The sequence below is a fragment of the Engraulis encrasicolus genome, chromosome 17 (genome assembly GCF_034702125.1).
Source record: "Engraulis encrasicolus isolate BLACKSEA-1 chromosome 17, IST_EnEncr_1.0, whole genome shotgun sequence".
Classification (NCBI taxonomy): Eukaryota; Metazoa; Chordata; class Actinopteri; order Clupeiformes; family Engraulidae; genus Engraulis; species Engraulis encrasicolus.
Genome location: NC_085873.1, coordinates 15,378,405 through 15,396,897, shown reverse-complemented (window position 1 = coordinate 15,396,897; position 18,493 = coordinate 15,378,405). Strand labels below are relative to the sequence as shown.

General features: G+C 39.8%; 1 protein-coding gene across 1 annotated transcript in view; it reads right to left on the bottom strand.

The window, feature by feature from the left end:
- The window catches only part of myo15b (myosin XVB), a 53,887-nt gene that overhangs the window by 22,325 nt on the left and 13,069 nt on the right, over window positions 1-18,493 (bottom strand). The window contains 14 exon segments of the mRNA XM_063221836.1: window positions 354-578; window positions 1,228-1,343; window positions 1,725-1,811; window positions 2,122-2,185; window positions 2,301-2,361; window positions 3,600-3,713; window positions 3,910-4,077; window positions 4,968-5,040; window positions 5,151-5,320; window positions 6,840-7,075; window positions 9,444-9,539; window positions 10,967-11,091; window positions 11,629-11,686; window positions 18,195-18,339. Of these exon segments, the coding sequence (XP_063077906.1) occupies window positions 354-578; window positions 1,228-1,343; window positions 1,725-1,811; window positions 2,122-2,185; window positions 2,301-2,361; window positions 3,600-3,713; window positions 3,910-4,077; window positions 4,968-5,040; window positions 5,151-5,320; window positions 6,840-7,075; window positions 9,444-9,539; window positions 10,967-11,091; window positions 11,629-11,686; window positions 18,195-18,339 (1,738 nt within the window).

The window sequence follows — 18,493 nt, the reverse complement described above, 5'->3', positions numbered from 1 at the left end:
CTGATAACCAGCCCAGGCTGATAACTCAATTACCATAAGCATCTGTATGTGACCGTCGGAAGGGAGGTTTGCAAATGCACACTGCATCCAGGAAGCCAACAGTGCCAGTTGTCCCGGGTAAATATAGAGAGGGGGCCCAGAATTGATTCCTCATTACATTGTTATGTATTGGGTGGAGGGGCCCTTTCAAATAACTTTGTCCTGGGCCTGGCCAAAGCTGTCAGCGGCCTTGCACAGCATTGCAGTACAGTGCAGTACAGTGCAGTGCAGTGCAGTGCAGTGCAGTGCAGTGCAGTACAGTACAGTACAGTACAGTTCGTATGTAGACACATGATAAACATCACATCACGTACCTCTTGGGGATTTGGTGGTGGTGGTGGTGCTGGTGGAGCTAGTGTGGGCTGCTTCTTGACAGGAGGGGGCTTCGGGGCCTGTGTCACCGCAGGTTGCTGACGGGGCCGTGGGGGAGAGTTGTCTGGACTACGCTGCCGTTGACTCTGGCGCCTCTGGCTCTGTTGCTGCTGCTGTTGAGCCTGTTGCTGTGACAGCGTCATGGCCTGCAGAGTCATCTGCTGTGCCTAAAGGAAGATGTACAAGATTATAGAAGGATTTTTTTTAGGTATCTTTTTGGCTTGTATACCTTAATTTAGGATAGGACAGTGTGAGATTGTGACAGGAAACAAGTAGGAGAAAGAGAGGAATCGAACCGACTGGAATCGAACCTGGATCGCCAACATAATGGTATGCCGTCTAAACTCATTGAGCCACGGTGCCCCCATGTTTGATATATTATTAACTCCACAAAGGCTGGTACATGGAGGATTACAGTAGATTTGATATCCATATGGAAATACTGTGACTGAATGACAGACTTTCTGTGATGCAATTTTAGGAGAAACATAGGGGGACTCGGGACACTCCTCAGAACAGGTCTTTTGGAGTTAGATGATGCTGCAATTTCTGATGGCCTTGCCAAATTGCAGGAAATGTCATACATGGCAACCACCTCAAAAAGGTTACAACGTGTGCGAAAGAAAGGAATAATAATAACAAGAAACAAAGCAAAAACGTTACAGCTTCGCGCCTCAGGTGCGGGGTCACATTTGAGCTCAGCACCTTGGTGCTCGGGCCCAAATAACAAGAAACAGAGTGAAAACAATATGCTCTTCAAGATCTACAACAGACAAACGGATGAAACTTGAGGCAATTGAGTCAATGGTCCCTCACCATCAGCAATGCCTGCTGTTGTATCATTGCCTGTTGAGTGGCAGCCATGTCCTGAGCGTTGACTCCTGGCATGCCTGGAGCCATTTGAGGCATCGCCGCCTGGGGCATCATCATAGCTGCAAACAAAAACACAAGACAGAGAACATGGCTATTGTTGTACAAGTCAACACATAGGTGAAATGCACACAAGGGGATGGGAAAAAAAAGGAAAAATGATGGAAAATGTGTTTACAAATGAATACCATGCTTGTTTATGAACTCACTGAAGCTTGAATGAACACAATGAAGTATGAAAAAAGAAAGTCAACAAGTAACTAAACTTAAATTGAATAAAAGCAATACTTAATTACCTCACTGCGACTTAGTTAAGAACAGGGGTGAAAGTAGTTTTCATGTCTCATTGGTGCACAATGGTTTGCTTTCACCCCTGGTTACATAATCCATACTAATCTAGAAATAATTTTAAGGATTAATTTAAATTTGAGAGATGTACATACGTTGCATGGCTGGCATGGTTGGCATCATGGGCATAGTGGCGGGCATCATGTTTGGCATCATTGGATTGGCTGCGTATCCTCCGTATCCTGAAGGACAAAAAAACACACTGTGACTTATAAGGTCTTGTTATTTCAAAATACAAAAATAAGCGATATGGAACTACTTCATATCTATACTGCTACGTAGCCTGAGAAAATAATTTGCATTACACAACTATTTATTTTCGGCACAATATCACAACTACAAAGTTGACTAAAAGGGTTTTGCATTCACACACCAGGCCTGAGGGTTGCCATGCAAGGCGCCAGTATTACCAATTAGTTCTTCCCAATAGACCATCTCTGGTATTACTACCACTGCTGGTGGTATAAAGATCCCCTCTCCCTCAATATTCACCTGCAGGGAACATCCCTCCCGCTCCTCTCATCCGGCGGTTGAGCATGGCCATTCGCTCCATGTCCTAAAAAAATAAAACACAGGATGAAGATGTTTTTTTTTGTTTTTGTTGTTGTTGTTGAATTGGTGAATCTCTAGCCAAATCTCAGATTATGATGACGATGTTCATCAGTACACACCGGAGGGCCTTGGTCCAGCACGGAGCCAAACAAATCATCCACAAAAGCATCTGGTCCCTGTCTGGACCCTGTACAACAGAGGAACATCACATTACTGTCTTAGTCTCATTGCAACAAACAGTCATTGGGCCACAGACATGGTGTGGTGATTTTTATTAGTCAACAGGCACCCTGCAAACATCCTTGAAAGCAATGCGATGTGGCTCTATGCGAGTTCCACACCTACAGTACCATCCGAAGGTCTCAACTACACTGTATCTATACAGTAGATTACTATTTGCCACATGAGCAGGTTTGTTTAGTCAAATTTCAACAAAAATCAACACTATTGTTTAAAATCAACACTATTTATGTCTACAAATTAATATACAGTTTAATATACGGTAACATGAACTGTAACATACGGTTTAATATGCTGTATTANATGGTTGTGACNTAATCTGTCGAATGCTCCATTCATTTCAAAGGGGCTCCCCAACGTTCGGACGTCTGTTATTTTTCGATAACGGACGGGTTGGTCTATAACAGACCGCTGTCAATGGCAACAAGACTTTTCACTGCTAAAGCGACTTTTCAACAAGACTCTAATCAGCTGCTGTGATAGACAGCACCCGTTGTCCTGGCTACTGCTGTCAATGGCAACAAGACGTTCACTGCTAAAGCCACTGGTATGTCGCCTATAGGCTACAAGTCAGTGGCTAAAGCGAATGTTTCATATCACTCCGCAGGGGGTCCGGTCTTTTGTCACTCTAATCAGCTGCTGTGATAGACAACACCTGTTGTAAAAAAAAAAAAAAAAAAAAAAACACCTGTTGTCCTGGCTAGCCTACCTAGCTGTTGCCTAGCGGTGCATGTTCCACAACGGCACTGTTTTGTTTTGCGCAGCAACAATCTTAACATTAAATAGGTCTAAAGAAATGTCCCCGCATGTGTGAATCATTTAAGTATATCCATATAATAAGCGGGTTAACTTTCGGCGAGTCGGTCGCTTTGTGGAATAGCAGCACTTCAGAGAGAACAAGACCCCTCCGCTCCGCGTCGGGGTCTAAAGATTCTCTCTGTCGTGCTGCTATTCCACGGTAGCGACCTTCTCGCCGAACGTTAACCCTTACGTAACATAAGCTGCTTCCTGGAATTATTTGAATCTCCATGAATGTCAACAACCGAACGAACGCGTCAAGTCCTGTACCCCGGTTGTCACAACTCTGAATTCCATGGCTCTGGACTGAACAATGGCAGTGCCACAGACTGAAGGAGTATCAGTCTTTCAAAGTGCATGGTCTCGAGAGAACTCCATACGTACCGTCTGATTGGTGATAGTTGTCCCAGCCAGACATGCCGTCTGGTGGTAAACCCGGGGCTTGCATGGCAGGAGCAGGAGGAATGAAGTCATCTAGATCAGTCATGGCCATGCTGAAGGTACAAAACAAAAACAAGGTAAGAGTTTATTGTAATGATAAAAAATATTCATTTAAACATATTGTATTATGTTTACATTGTTGAAGCCAGGGCCACACACAGGGATGGTCCTCTTTTCCCATTGGGCAATAATAATTGTTGTATTGTTTTATGTGGGTAAGCCATCATCTAATCTGAATCATCTAATTACCCGTCATTACTAAAGAGATAGTCAGGATATGAAGAGCCTTGATCCAGGGACACGTCGGCCTCCATTCCAGCTAACAGATCCATGACAAAGTCACAGCCAATCAGATCCTTCCAGTTATCTTCCGCCAACAAAGACACAGACCATCCTTTCAGGCTCTCTGGCACACCCCTGTTGGCAGGAAGTGAAAAATAAAACAAATCAGAAAAGACACAAGTAGCCAGGACCTAATGGTTAGGGTGGTGGACTTAAGATCAGAGGGTTGCTTGTTCGAATCACACCCTTGACTCTCCATACCTCACCCATGCCTCTCATGAAGTGCCCAAGAGCAAGGCACATTGCCTTTGAGCAAGGGACTCTAAACAATACCCTTTAAAATAATAACTGTATGTTGCTTTGGATAAAAGCATCAGCTAAGTGTAATGTAATGTAATCTTATCTTATCTTAGCACTTTGGTCAGCTGCCTTTGCTGTTTTATAAGTGCATTATAAATAAACTTTGACTTGACTATCTATCTACGACTACGTACTTGATTATGAATGGCTAGAATACATGCCAGTCATTATAAAGGTATCCAGAAATACAAGTGGGAAGCTTGCAAAAAGAAACCCCCCAAGCATTAACACTGTCACGCAGAGTAGAAAGTGTGTGACTACAGAGTGAGAGTACAGACCCAACAAAACAAACGTTTTAATATAATCGCATGATAACTGAGGACTGAATACAGTTCCACGATAGTAATGTGATGTTAATACAGATGACAAGTGATGATGGCAGTATCATGATGAACAATCTAGAACTACACTAATATTACAACCAGGGCTCTATACTAAATTTTTTCATCACCATCCAAAATGGCTAATAGATAGTAATTCTTACTAGTCAAACATACACTCCCTAATGGGTCAAAGTGGCTAGTAGTAAGTTGGTCTTTTCTACCAGCCAAACTCAAATGTTACCGCCATTAAAGCCCTGATTACAACTACTCACACTAGTGTGACTGTTACCAGAACTATCTATTGGATGAAGACCAATTGTGTTCCTGTTTGCTGTTTTATACCTGAACTGTAACAACCAGGCAGCCAGTTGTTCTCCCGTGGTCCATGAATCGACTTCCACCATCAAATCCTCCTCTAGAAAAAAAGTTGCGGCACTGCTGTTTGTAGTTGCATTTCAAACTCATCATTTGTATATTTGTCCTCATAATATACAGATAAGAATACAGATAAGAAGGTGAGTTTACCATTGAAAGTGTTAACATTCACCACCATTTTCCCCCTGCGTTGAATGGAGGTCCACTCTAACTGAGTGGGTGGGTATCGTCGTGTGGTTGGGCCTGGTAGCTGGAGTGATGTAAGGAGCTTGTGCTGACAAAGTGCGCGGTACTCTCCTGGCCCTCGGTCTGAAACAAACCTGATCACAATACAGGTTAAACCCTCAGCAGCATATTTTCTGGCATGAACTAGAAACAAATAGTGTATTGTTTCTTTATTTAAAATCAAGATGAAAGATGAAAATCATGTAAAATAAAAGATTAAGTGACACACACACACAAACACACAGACACACAGACACACAGACACACATACACACACACACACACACACACACACACACACACACACACACACACACACACACACACAGGGTTACACACAGATTCACACGCTCTGACACACAGAGGCACACACACACACACACACACACACACACACACACACACACACACACACACACACACACACACACACAAACACACAGACACACAGACACACAGACACACATACACACACACTGCACCCTGAGTGTAATAAAACTATAATACCAATGATCAGAATCTACTACATTCTTTGTGCCTTTACATACTGTAGACATTGAAATAGTAATACTCAGAATGCATTAACCAGAGACACATAAAGGTGTCATTGTGGGGTTTTTGTATTACTTAATATGTAAACTGTTATGATATCAGACTCTAAAGGGCAGAGGAAATACACAGTGGAGTTATGATGCATATTTTGTACTTTAATGATTAACATCTAGCCTAATCGCAGAGATACACCAGCGGCGACGCAATTCAAGCGACAGAGTGTAGCAGCAAGCGATACGAGAGATTGAGGAGACTAGAGTATGTCCGCACAGGCAGAAGGCAAAGCATTCAAGCATTCCCATTGGCTGTGGTCACTGACCTCTATACAGTCATTGGCTGTCGCGGCTTGTCGCCGAACCGCGTCATAGAAAGTTGAAAAGATTTCAACTTCAAATTGTCGCGCTCGTCGCGCAAATCGCTCTAGTCTCCAGAATCGCTTTTGTCTCTCGACTCAATACAAAGTCAATTACTTCCGTCGCTCGACTCGCTCAGATCGCCGCTGGTGTATCTCTGCGGTTAGGCTGCACAGCCACAGCTGAATTGGTCAATTCTTGGCACAGCACACATGGGTTTGGTTTTCACTGGGTGAAGCTACACCGCCATATAAATGACCATATATGCAATTTATCTTATTAATAATAATAATTAACATTTTTTTGTGTATTTTAAAGTCTGCACTATGACCCAGTGCACTTTATTGTTGCCTTTGTACCTAGTTCAAGAAGACGCTTTCGCACACCTCTGTAGTTGGGCAGGTGCGTAGGATATTATCCCAGTGGGGTTCAAGTGTAAAGAAATCCCGCACACCACCCATTCCACCAACAAACTTTAATACAACGTTTCGGTCATGCAACCTTTTTCGGGTAAAGTTGACCGAAACGTTGTATTAAAGTTTGTTGGTGGAATGGATAGTGTGCGGGATTTCTTTACACTTGAATGCCTTTGTACAAAGTACCTACATTTGCATTGATATGATATTATATACAAATACTGTATTTCCCCCAGTACAGAGGCTAACTGATCTGATAGAATTGAAGACTAAGGTTTGGGGAATAGACTTACTTGAGAAATGGTTTGTCCAGGGTTGGAGAGGGAGTGAAGGCAGAGAGACAGGAAGCCAGGAGCAGCCATGCCCGGGCATTTCCCTCGTCATTCTCGTGGCCCCAGGTGATGTATGCCAGCTGAGCCAAGATCTCATCCCTGAGAGCTGGCCTGCTCTGGCCTTTCTCTATGATGTAATTCCCCAATATGACCTCGTGTTGACTACTAAGGCTCGGATCGCCAACAAACCTAAGAATCTGAAGCAAAATGAATGGAATTGGATATGGAACTTTTCTACAGTGACACAGAAAGTGAATTGTAATTTTATGTGTAATGTAATCTTGTAATCATATGTCGGTAACACTTCCAAATAAGGGGCCATAATTAACAGTAAAGTAGCTAAAACCTAATACTTAAGTAAGGGTTAATAATCATTACTTAATGCCACATTAGACACATATTAATTGTTATTAATGCATTAGTAAGCAGTTACTTAACTATTAGATAACTATTACCTTGTGTTACAAGTTAATAGCATATTATTATTTAACTAATAGATAAGTAAGGGCACAATTAATAGTTAAGTATCAGGTCATACTTAACTAAGGACCAAAAGTAACACTTACTTAATACAAAAGCAACGCATAACTAATGGTTATATAATACATAAATATTGGGTTTTGGGACCCTTATATTAGAGTTGGCTGAGGATAACTAATGGTTAATTAATAGATAGATATTGGTGTTTGGGACCCTTATATTAGAGTTGGCTGCGGATAACTAATGGTTAATTAATCGATAGATATTGGTGTTTGGGACCCTTATAATAGAGTTGGCTGAGCATACCTAATAGTTAAGTAATTAATCTACTGTGACATCTAGTTTTCACTCGTTCAAATCACTGTAATAGTGGCAACAGGAGCCATTATATAGCAAGGATTGGACGTACACTTCTCAATGATGGTGGGGTGATGAGATGTAATTTTTTCATGTACCACTTATTAAATTTAATGGTAAAAACCCTACAATAAATGCAGAACATTATGAAGAGTAACAGTTTTGAAGCGAAACTAAACCATTCCTTTGTGATAATTAGGTTAATGTTTGAGAATATTAGCTCAAAGAAGAGCAGTGCATGATGGGTACGCAATCTATAGACAACAATAATTCGGTATTATTTAATCATTAGATATGCCTTACTTTTGTAATAAGTAAGTGTTAATTAAGGTCCTTAGTTAAGTATGACCTAATAGCTACTTAACTATTAACTGTACCCTTACTTATCTATTAGTTAAATAATTATATGCTATTAACTTGAGACACATGGTAATAGTTATCTAATAGTTAAGTAACTGCTTACTAATGTTTAACATGTGAATTAATAACAGTTTATATGTGTCTAATGTGGCATTAAGTAGTGAGTATTAACTGTTACTAAAGTATTAGGTTATAGCTAATTTGCTGTTAATTATGTTAATTATAATTATATATATGGCCCCTTACCATGTGTCTCAAGTTAATAGCATATCATTATTTAACTAATAGATAAGTAAGGGTACAGTTAATAGTTAAGTAGCTATTAGGTCATACTTAACTAAGGACCTTAATTAACACTTACTTAATACAAAAGTAAGGCATATCTAATGATTAAATAATACCGAATTATTGTTGTCTATAGATTGCGTACCCATCATGCACTGCTCTTCTTGGAGCTAATATTCTCAAACATTAACCTAATTATCACAAAGGAATGGTTTAGTTTCGCTTCAAAACTATTACTCTTCATAATGTTCTGCATTTATTGGAGGGTTTTTACCGTTAAAAATAATAAGTGGTACATGAAAAAATTACATCACATCACCCTACCATCATTGAGAAGTGTACGTCCAATCCTTGCTATATAATGGCTCCTGTTGCCACTATTACAGTGGTTTGAACGAGTGAAAACTAGATGTCACAGTAGATTAATTACTTGACTATTAGGTATGCTCAGCCAACTCTATTATAAGGGTCCCAAACACCAATATCTATCGATTAATTAACCATTAGTTATCCGCAGCCAACTCTAATATAAGGGTCCCAAATATCAATATTTATCTATTAATTAACCATTAGTTATCCTCAGCCAACTCTAATATAAGGGTCCCAAAACCCAATATTTATGTATTAATTAACCATTAGTTATGCCTTGCTTTTGTATTAAGTAAGTGTTAATTTTGGTCCTTAGTTAAGTATGACCTGATAGCTACTTAACTATTAACTGTGCCCTTACTTATCTATTAGTTAAATAATAATATGCTATTAACTTGTAACACAAGGTAATAGTTATCTAATAGTTAAGTAACTGCTTACTAATGTTCAACATATGCATTAATAACAATTAATATGTGTCTAATGTGGCATTAAAAAATGATTATTAACCCTTACTTAAGTATTAGGTTGTAGCTACTTTACTGTTAATTATGGCCCCTTATTTGGAAGTGTTACCCATATGTCTTCTTACAGGAGGAGAACAACAACAGAATTTCTTCTCACATAGCCTCCCATTTTATCTTATCATTTTGACTAAAATTGAAAAGAAAATGTGAGTAATGATCGAAGAGAGACTGCAGGAGTCCGACTCACCAGCTTGTACAGTTCCAGAGCTGCATAGGAGTCCTCTGGCTCCAAACGTGTGAGTGCCCTCGCCAGAGCATTTCCCATAGGTTGAGACCAGCCATCCTAACACATACAGATTAGGGCATGTTTATGTTTAAAGGTGCACTGTGTAGTAGTGGTGTCAACAATAATCAATTCGGCAATGCATCGCTATGTGGGGTAGGACAATTCAATTAAAATTCGGCAAGTGCCATAAGCAATGCAGCATATTTTTTCACGTTTCAACTACTTCTGTTCTGTGGATATTTCTGGAGCAAATGAACGTTTATTTAAATTAAAGCACTTCAAAGCATTGAAAACTGTAAGACTGATATAGAAAACAGCCAATAAAATGTTGTTCAGTATCTGATTGTCTGTATTTCCTCATGACTGATGAAAAAAATGCCTTTGCTTTCAGTAGAAGCAGTAAGGAGGAACTCGCACACCACTGATGCCGATGCATAAATGATTTTAATGCATAAGGAAAATAAAGAAGGTGCTACCCAGTGAAGTGCAAAACGTTTTCGGTCCTTCAGACCATCATCAGTGCCAAACTTTTCAAATAAAAAGACACGCCCAGATGTACTCCCGGCTACAAACATAAAGGCGCGACACCCCTTTGGAGTATATACTACACTTTGCTTTCAGTAGAAAATGTAATGCATTGCAATGCATCGTAGAATCGAACTGAAACGATTCAAATCGAATCGTTACCTCCAGAATCGTAATTGTAATTGAATCGAATCGTGAGAGCAGTGCCAATGCACACCACTACTGTGTAGGATGGTGGTCAGAGAAGGTATTGCAACTATGCTGCTAATTAAAACTGTGCTGCCTACTGTCAAATTTTATATTTCCATGAATATTTACTAAATAATAACCTAGTGTTTACTAGTCTATTGTTTACTATAGTTTACTATACCTTGAAATTCAAAACAGCAGACATGGAGAAGATACCCCTTTTATGTATGAAAAGGGAAAAAACTAACACTTGTGAATGGGCAGCATGAATTCCAGAAATATAAACTGCTAAAAATATTACACAGTGCACCCTTAAAGGTCCAGTACGTAATTTGTTCTGGTAGTTTATTTCCAGAAATGATGTTGCCTATTCACCAATTTTCTCAGTAGTCATTATGGCATGGAAATGTATACTTTCCATACATGAATAGGTCGTGTTCTCCATGTTCTCCAGTCGTAGATATCTAAACCTACTATAGTCAGACCAGTATATAACAGTTTAATCATACATTCTTGAAATAAACTACAATTACACACTACACTTTCTTTTTTTCTTACCAAAACTTGGTCAAATATTAAATAAACTGGCCACTTCAAAGACCTATATGTAAAATCTACAATAACGCTGCGACAAGCATCGCACTAGAAACACAATTTGTAAAGTCATTACTAATCAACAGCACTAGAAAATGTTGAAAGGAAATTGCACTGCTGCATGTCTTTAACTACAGTTGGAATCTCAGTATGTAAATTAAGTCTGTGCATTATACCTTTAGCGTTGTGTTTGCATACTGTGAGAATGGAAAACTGTCGATGTCGAGGGGCAGAGTGAGCCTGTGGTCTGCTTTGACTTGAGGTGGAGCAACCTCAGTCACACCGGCGCCTTGACGCTGTCCTGAGAGAGGGACACCGGATCAACCAGACATTTACATACAGTATATGAAGCAAAACCGAAACATGTAGAAACAAAACTAAGAGGTGATCTAGTGAGGTGATTAGTAGAGCAGCTCCACGGCTTGTACTGTAACCATTTCAGTTAATTATTCATGATCATAAAGTAACACTAATGACAAAATGAAAACATCCAAGCTCCCCCCAAAAAAAATATCCCAATTTTCAAGTGTGTGTTGATGTTTGGTGTTCACCTTGATCCAACCAAATGTAAGCAGTCCGAAAGAAGTAAATATAAGCAGTCTCTCTTTACAATAAAATGTTTGTTAATTTTGTTAATTCATCACTATTCTGAGAACACTGTATAGGGGGACGATTCCATATTGTACTACATCCAACTTCATTGTTGGATCTTAATTGTTAAAACCAACTCTCAGAAGTGTGAAATTCAACTGTAAGTGTTGAAAACAGCAATGGCTAAATTATCAATTTCACAGTGTTATCCCAATACTAATCTTTAGTTTTAGGGTCTGATTCTTACCTCCTGCACTCCGTAACCTGGCGGACAGCTCCGCAGGAATCTCCAATGTGGCAACATCCTAAAAAAAAAAAAGTGGCTCAGTCTTAAATTACAATGCACTGATTCTTGAAAGTTTGGCAAAAACATGTCCCTGCAGTAAAATATTAATTCTGTTGAAAATCAACTAAATTTTCACAAACAAAATGAACCCAGGTAATGGCCAAGGGGTCTGTCACACGAATACACAGTTGTTTGAAATATTTAAGTGTAATTTTATTACTTTTCATGGCTATAAACCTGTCCACACCCTGTAAAAACGCCTGTCCCAAGGACTAGTAACATCATTTCAATTGACTTAAAATACAAAAATCACTAACAGAATTGAACAATATCACCATGATGTGGAAGACCATATTAAAGTGGTTCTACAGATGTGCACATAGTGGATGTAAAACAATATTTACTATTATTTACTGATTGCTCAAAATGTGTCCAGCATATTGGTCACCACCGTCAGATTTTTTCTAAAAGACAATAAAATCAGGTATGCACAAGGTAATTTTCATTACTGAGGACCCCTTTTCAAACCTTTAGCTCTACTGCCTACTTCACCATCACTGAAGCTCCTGTAAGTTTATTATTTTGCCCTCAATTTGTTAATTTGTTTGGACACTGGTACTGTCCCAACCATAAACTGTCAACACCGTCGGGGGTTTTAATAGTATTGTATTACATTAATGTTGATAAATATAATTTTTTTCAGAAAAGGTATGAAGTACCCAAGAAACAGAGCGAAAATGAAATGGCTAATGTGAACAAACAATGCATAATATTTAAAAGAGTGTTTTTTTGTCTCACACCGTCAGATGTCACCACCGTCAGATTTTGTTCTGCTCATCATGTTGTTCCATATTTTACTAAATTGTGCTGGTTAATGAAACATTACTAGGCATGTAGTAATAATTTGTGATCCAAAATGATACTCTAGCCACCACTGAGGTGCATTTGGAGGTTTTTTTGTCAGAAAACCTGACGGTGGTGACATCTGATGGAGTTCACCAAAAAACACATGTTTTATGTGTTTTTGACATGTTTTAATAATATGCTTAGGTCTACAATAAGTATCTACAGTTATGTTGAAGTAATTCACTTTAATACAGTAAACATGTGTTTTTACTTCTAATTCTGTCTGCCGCTGTTGACAAAACAAGAAAGAGCCCATTTTATGAAAAATGTTAAACATGGGGAGCTTGACCAATGCATTCACTGCACAGCCGATATCATCTATGATAATACACCTCTATATTTTGGATTTGAACAACTCAAAAGCTGTTTTTACCACATTTTCAACAACCATATGGCTTTCAGGCCGACCAGAACGGAGCCGGTGTCGGTGCTCGCACCAGTTACGTTCGGCACTAAAGTGTTTGTCTGCGAACCGCCAGTGTTCATACCGGGAGGCTGTTCCAAACTTCGTACTGTCCGCCCTTCCCGCACTGTGTTTGGGTACGCAGGGCAGTTCCATTTCTAATCGCGGCGGTGAAGTGTACTGTAAACTACCCGGATAACGCCCTCAAATCGGCCATTTTTTGAAGTGTGCAGTTATGTACACTTTTCGCACTCAACGGCCGCCATGTTTGTTACGTAGTTTCCTCTCTGGTTGAGTGTCAGATTGGTCAAACTGCCGAATCTCTGTGATGACAGCATAGCTTTGATTCAAAAGACAATAGCCATGTGTATAAGAGAAGGGGGTAACTTTTAAAAATTGTCAACATAAGGAACAGTGTCTTCCGTGATGAATTGTATATTGGCGGTTGGTAAACGCTGATGACACGCGACAACCGTCATTTCCGTGAAGTGTATCAGACAGAACGTGAATTGGACCTGCACTTCACCCTCAAATTTAGCCGTTAAGTTGAGGGTGGAAAGTGCACTGTATCACAGTACACAGTGCAGAGTGTAGAGAATGGAACACGCCCCGGGCTCTCAACTTCTTCCGCACGTGACTGTGTTACGCGGATGAACCTGCTGACGACCCAGAGCCATCTAATAACAGAGTTACGCCACTCCCATAGACCTCTATGGACCAATCTTTCCACAGCAATGGCGGCTCTCATGGAGCCTCACGGAGAGTTAACATGGAAATCCCCATTGACTTTAGTTCTATTAGAAGTTACTTAGTTCCAGGAGGTGGCGGTATAACACAGAAAATGTGGTAAAGGTCATGTAATTTGTTTGTACTTAATCTTTGTTTGGTATGTGATGGTTCTGTGTTAGTTTCCAACGAACAGAAGTTTACTGTTAAGAAACATTTTAATCTACGCGAATCACATCACCAACCGACTTCCTGGTCCCCGGTTTGCGCAACTCTGTTATTAGATGGCTCTGTGACGACCACGCTGTCGTCACGGTTCGCAGAGAAAAACCTAGTATTTTGCGGTTCGCATTGCGAACCAATTTTCTGGTTCGCGAACGCAAACATCTGTGGCGTGAACACGACAGTCGGTTCGCGATTAGGTGCGGGAACGGGCTCCAGCACGGTTCTCAGTCGGCCTGAATGCGCTACCAGTGGCTTACTTCCTAGATAATCTAACTAATGAAGTAAAAACACATGCTCATACTGTGCACACACAAAAATAAAGTGTTTATGCAAGATGCCATTGACTTGAGAGGGCAATTTATTTTGCTAAATGCAGGTACTAATTAGGCCACTTTCACCACTCTCAGATTACTGTCACCACTGTCAGTTCTTAAGTCACCACCGTAAGAAGGAGTTTTGGACATTTTAAAGGAATGTGCTTACAACATTTTCCTTAGGAGTTGTTGAAATATCAAAGTAATAGCCAATTTAAGCCTACACGAATATTTGTGAAATTACAAAAAATTGTTTGTTGTATTTAGGCGTTAAGTAAGCATCATATGACGGTACATATTTTAAAATTAGAACACATTAAACAGTATTAAAATAGAACAAAAGTGAATTTTCAACATTTAAAGGCATATGTGTGAACCAAAAAATACACATAATCACTTAAAAACTCCAGATACATATGCAACCAAATCAATACAATTTTAATAACTTTTAATTGTGTCTGACGGTGTTGACAAAAAACAAGGTATGATCGGAGAAAAGCCTGATTTCTGAAAAAAAGACATAATGGGGAGATTGGCCTTGTGCATTTCTGAAAAGCCAAGACCTTAGTCTACGAGGATATACCATATAATTTTGTAATTCACTTTGTTTTTTTCTGTCAACATTACAACCTGTTTTAGCCACTTTCTCAAGAATCAGTGATTGACATTGAAATTGGGCCTGTGTGTCCGTGTACAGTAGCAGTGTAACTCACCATAGCAGCTAGAATGCTATGCTGTGCTTTGGCGGCGACTTTAGCTGTGCTCTTTTTGGGATTTTCCTGAGAACAGAGCAATAACAAAAAAATATTACCAACTTGACTTACATGTTTGTCAGCTACGTACGTGGCAATTCATATGCTTAGAATAATGTGTGGCAACTGTGTCCTTAATAGAGTAGTTTTCACCATGAGGCAATAATGTCAGTCAATCGATAGGAAACCCTTTTTTGTGTGTGTTTACACCCAACGTAGATCTATTGACCATGTTTATTGATACATTTGTAAAGAGTCAAATTAAGCAACTTGCTTGTTTGAACTATACCTTTTAATTCTCCTCTCTTACCTGTTCTGCCTTCTTCAAGGAAGTTCAAGAAAAAGCTTCTATTCTTAGGGCCTCTGGGTTTATATAACCTCCTATCATCATACTCCACCTTAAAGGGCACGCTCATGAGGAAATACTTGAGCTCCACCTCAGTGTTACAGTCACATGTCAAGGCTTCAGAGACTAGCCAGGGCATCATCACTAGCTGGATATGTCAATGCACACTTTCAGGCGTACATAAAAACATTTGCAATATCAAAGCAGTGCAAGCCTCTCAGAAGAATACAAAAGTATTTTCAACATCAGAGAAATTATGAATTGGTATATAACTCATCTATACATTCAGAAGTTTTTTCTAATTATGTTATTATTATTTCTCAAATTAATTATAGCCAAATTATTGCTGACTTTGGGAAGGCATACTTTCAGCAAGAGCTTGCATACGTGCAAAGGCAAGTGCAAAGTAAAATGCAGAATAACAGCTGTTTTAGTCAAAGTGATGACATGGAAAAATGCGGTCTTAGGTCATTTTATAATCATGCTTGTAAATAAGTGCTAGATTATCCAGGGTAGCAAAGTTCAAACGCCATAAAAAACTAAGCGCATAGAGATAGGTAGAAATACCACTTCCTTAAAGTATCTAAAGAAACATCTTCCTTCATTTGCTTCATGCTAGAAATGAAGGGTAACCAAACACCAATACATAATGTTTAAATACCAAACAGTTATATTAACACACAAACAGTGGAGACGTACACAAAATGTCCAAGTTAATAATACCCGGGGTTGCAATCTGTTTATGTGTGCCTTTCCTCGTTCAAACAATGCAAAGTCAAACATTAAACCCATTTACTTAAGTGAGTTGAGGCTTACCTGTTGCAGGCGCTATTGATGGGGTAAATCCATATGCAAGCACAAAACAAAATGAAATGATGAAGGTGAGAGGGATGAGTTTTCTTACCCTCAGGATAAAGGTTTGAAGTCCAAGACTTTGAGGGCGTGTACATCTGTGTGGAGGGGTGTGACTGTGTCTGGTGTGGTTGGGCATACCTACTTGAAGGTGTGTAAGCGTGTGAGCCGGTTTGCATACAAAACAAATAGGAAAGCTACTTGAAAAAAAGAAAATATTAACTAGGAGAGGAAATGTTGGAATGCTAGTTATGTAATGGAACATCTGTTATTTGTAAGAATCAAAACCAATGATGTGATTTCAATTTTGGAATGAGGGTTGAGGGTGGCAGTATACTATATGCTGCCTGTGACATATTCGAGGATGGGTGGGGGCAATTTGCCGTGGCGATTTGGTACCTGTGACCCCCTGTGGCCTGGCACGGTTAGGCACATTCATGAGTCCATCCCTGCCTGCGTCCCATAAGATATTTCTGAATAGTTTGACTGGACTCAACAGTTAATTACTGTCAAACCAACAATATTGCTTGCGCAACCTCAGACTTTGACCTTAGCCACCATGAGAGCCAATAAATGTATTACCCTAAACCAGGGAATAGACTGTCTCTTGGAAATAGTCAACACCCACGTAATAAAAGGCAAATGGTTGCTATGCAACTGATGATTTCAACCGTGAGCAGTGTCCACAAATGAAACATGGTCATACAAACATGGTTGTACTAGGTTCATCTAGGTGGACTTTAACCTATATCTAGGCTAAGGCTCTTTGGTGATGCGCACATTTAACATTACTGCATGATGATGTGTAGGACAAATAATATTTGGTTGGGATTGGACTTGTATGACTTACATGGATTAATTTCATATCTGTGGCTTTGACAAGTTTTTCATAGAATTTCCTCCTCAAATAGTTTATACTGATGTGCTCATTGTGGGGAGATCTTTATTGACAAGTTTTATCAGCCCCAAACACGCCTCACAGGGTGATTAATTTCTCTATGACTTTCCACACGTCATTCTCTACAAGAGCATGTAGACTTTCCCCCATTTCATACTCACCACGCCCTTAGAGCACACAGCTGACAGCCCACTACATATATCTTAAGATTAACCATTTGACACAAATGTTTTAGTCGTCAATGAAAACAAAAGCTAACATGGCCCTGCCGTCAGATACCACAGAGAGACACACAGGTCTGGCCTAGCCAGGCTACGCCCTCTTAGTCAGGTCAAGAGCAATATAAATATTGTTTCTGAACTCCAGAAAAATGGGGAACTCCACCCAGTTTGTCAGCAACCAACCAATTTTGGGCAGATCCAACAGCCCTGGGTAGAGGCGTGTTCAAGACAGTGACGTGGTTTAAGCAGATACGTTCTATTGGGACTAAGAAAATGTTTGGTTTAAACTTCGGCACAGCCTTTTCTGGCCTCAACCAGTTGCAAACCGAGGGAGGTGGATCAACCATGTTGTTTAGTAAAAGTTAATCGTTATGCACGGGGTCAAAGCAAGTCTCGAACAGAGATTTGAAAGTCGATGATAATCAGGCTAGGTCTGGCACAGTCTCCCTTTGGCTTTTTCATCTACGTAGACTCGCCAGCTATCCTTTCAACAATAGTCTCGTCCCTTATTTGGCAGTAAAATCATGTGTCCTGCATTGAATTAATACTACTTGAAGTTATAGCTACTACGGGACACTACTGTTTGCAAGAAATAGAGTAGACTTTGTAAGAATTATTGAGGAGATACATTGCTTCAAGTCTTCCATAGAGATGAATGGGAATTGGCGATTTTCTTCCTGTTTCCAGGTCTAGTCCCACCACCTGTCATTACCTCACTTTAGCATCAAACGTACGCCGTTCCTCTATATTCAGGTCAGTTGTCGTATATTCCAAAGCTAAGAGCAATGGGTGTGCTTGGTGCATTTAAAGAAGAATATGTGTGATTGCTAAGGCCACAATTAAAATCTGTGAAAAAAGTAGTTTAACCTGGAAAAGAATATAACTTTGCTTGTGTTGATTCATGAACATGAGGATGCATTTGCTTGCCAAAGCCCTACCCTCCATTTCCGTCTCTTGATGGTGTTCCTGGTGATCATCATAACAGCCCAGAACTGAGTGAAGGAGCGTCGTAGCCTTTTGTAATACTTCCTGTTGTTTCATGCAGGTTTCAGTCAGGGCAGTGAACAGAAAGAGAGAAAAAACTTATCAAAACATTATCTCTCACACTGAGCATTTATTTTCCCCAGTCACCTGAATGTTGGTCATTTCTGGAAACCCCAGAGTCTGGGGCCCAGACTTTTCG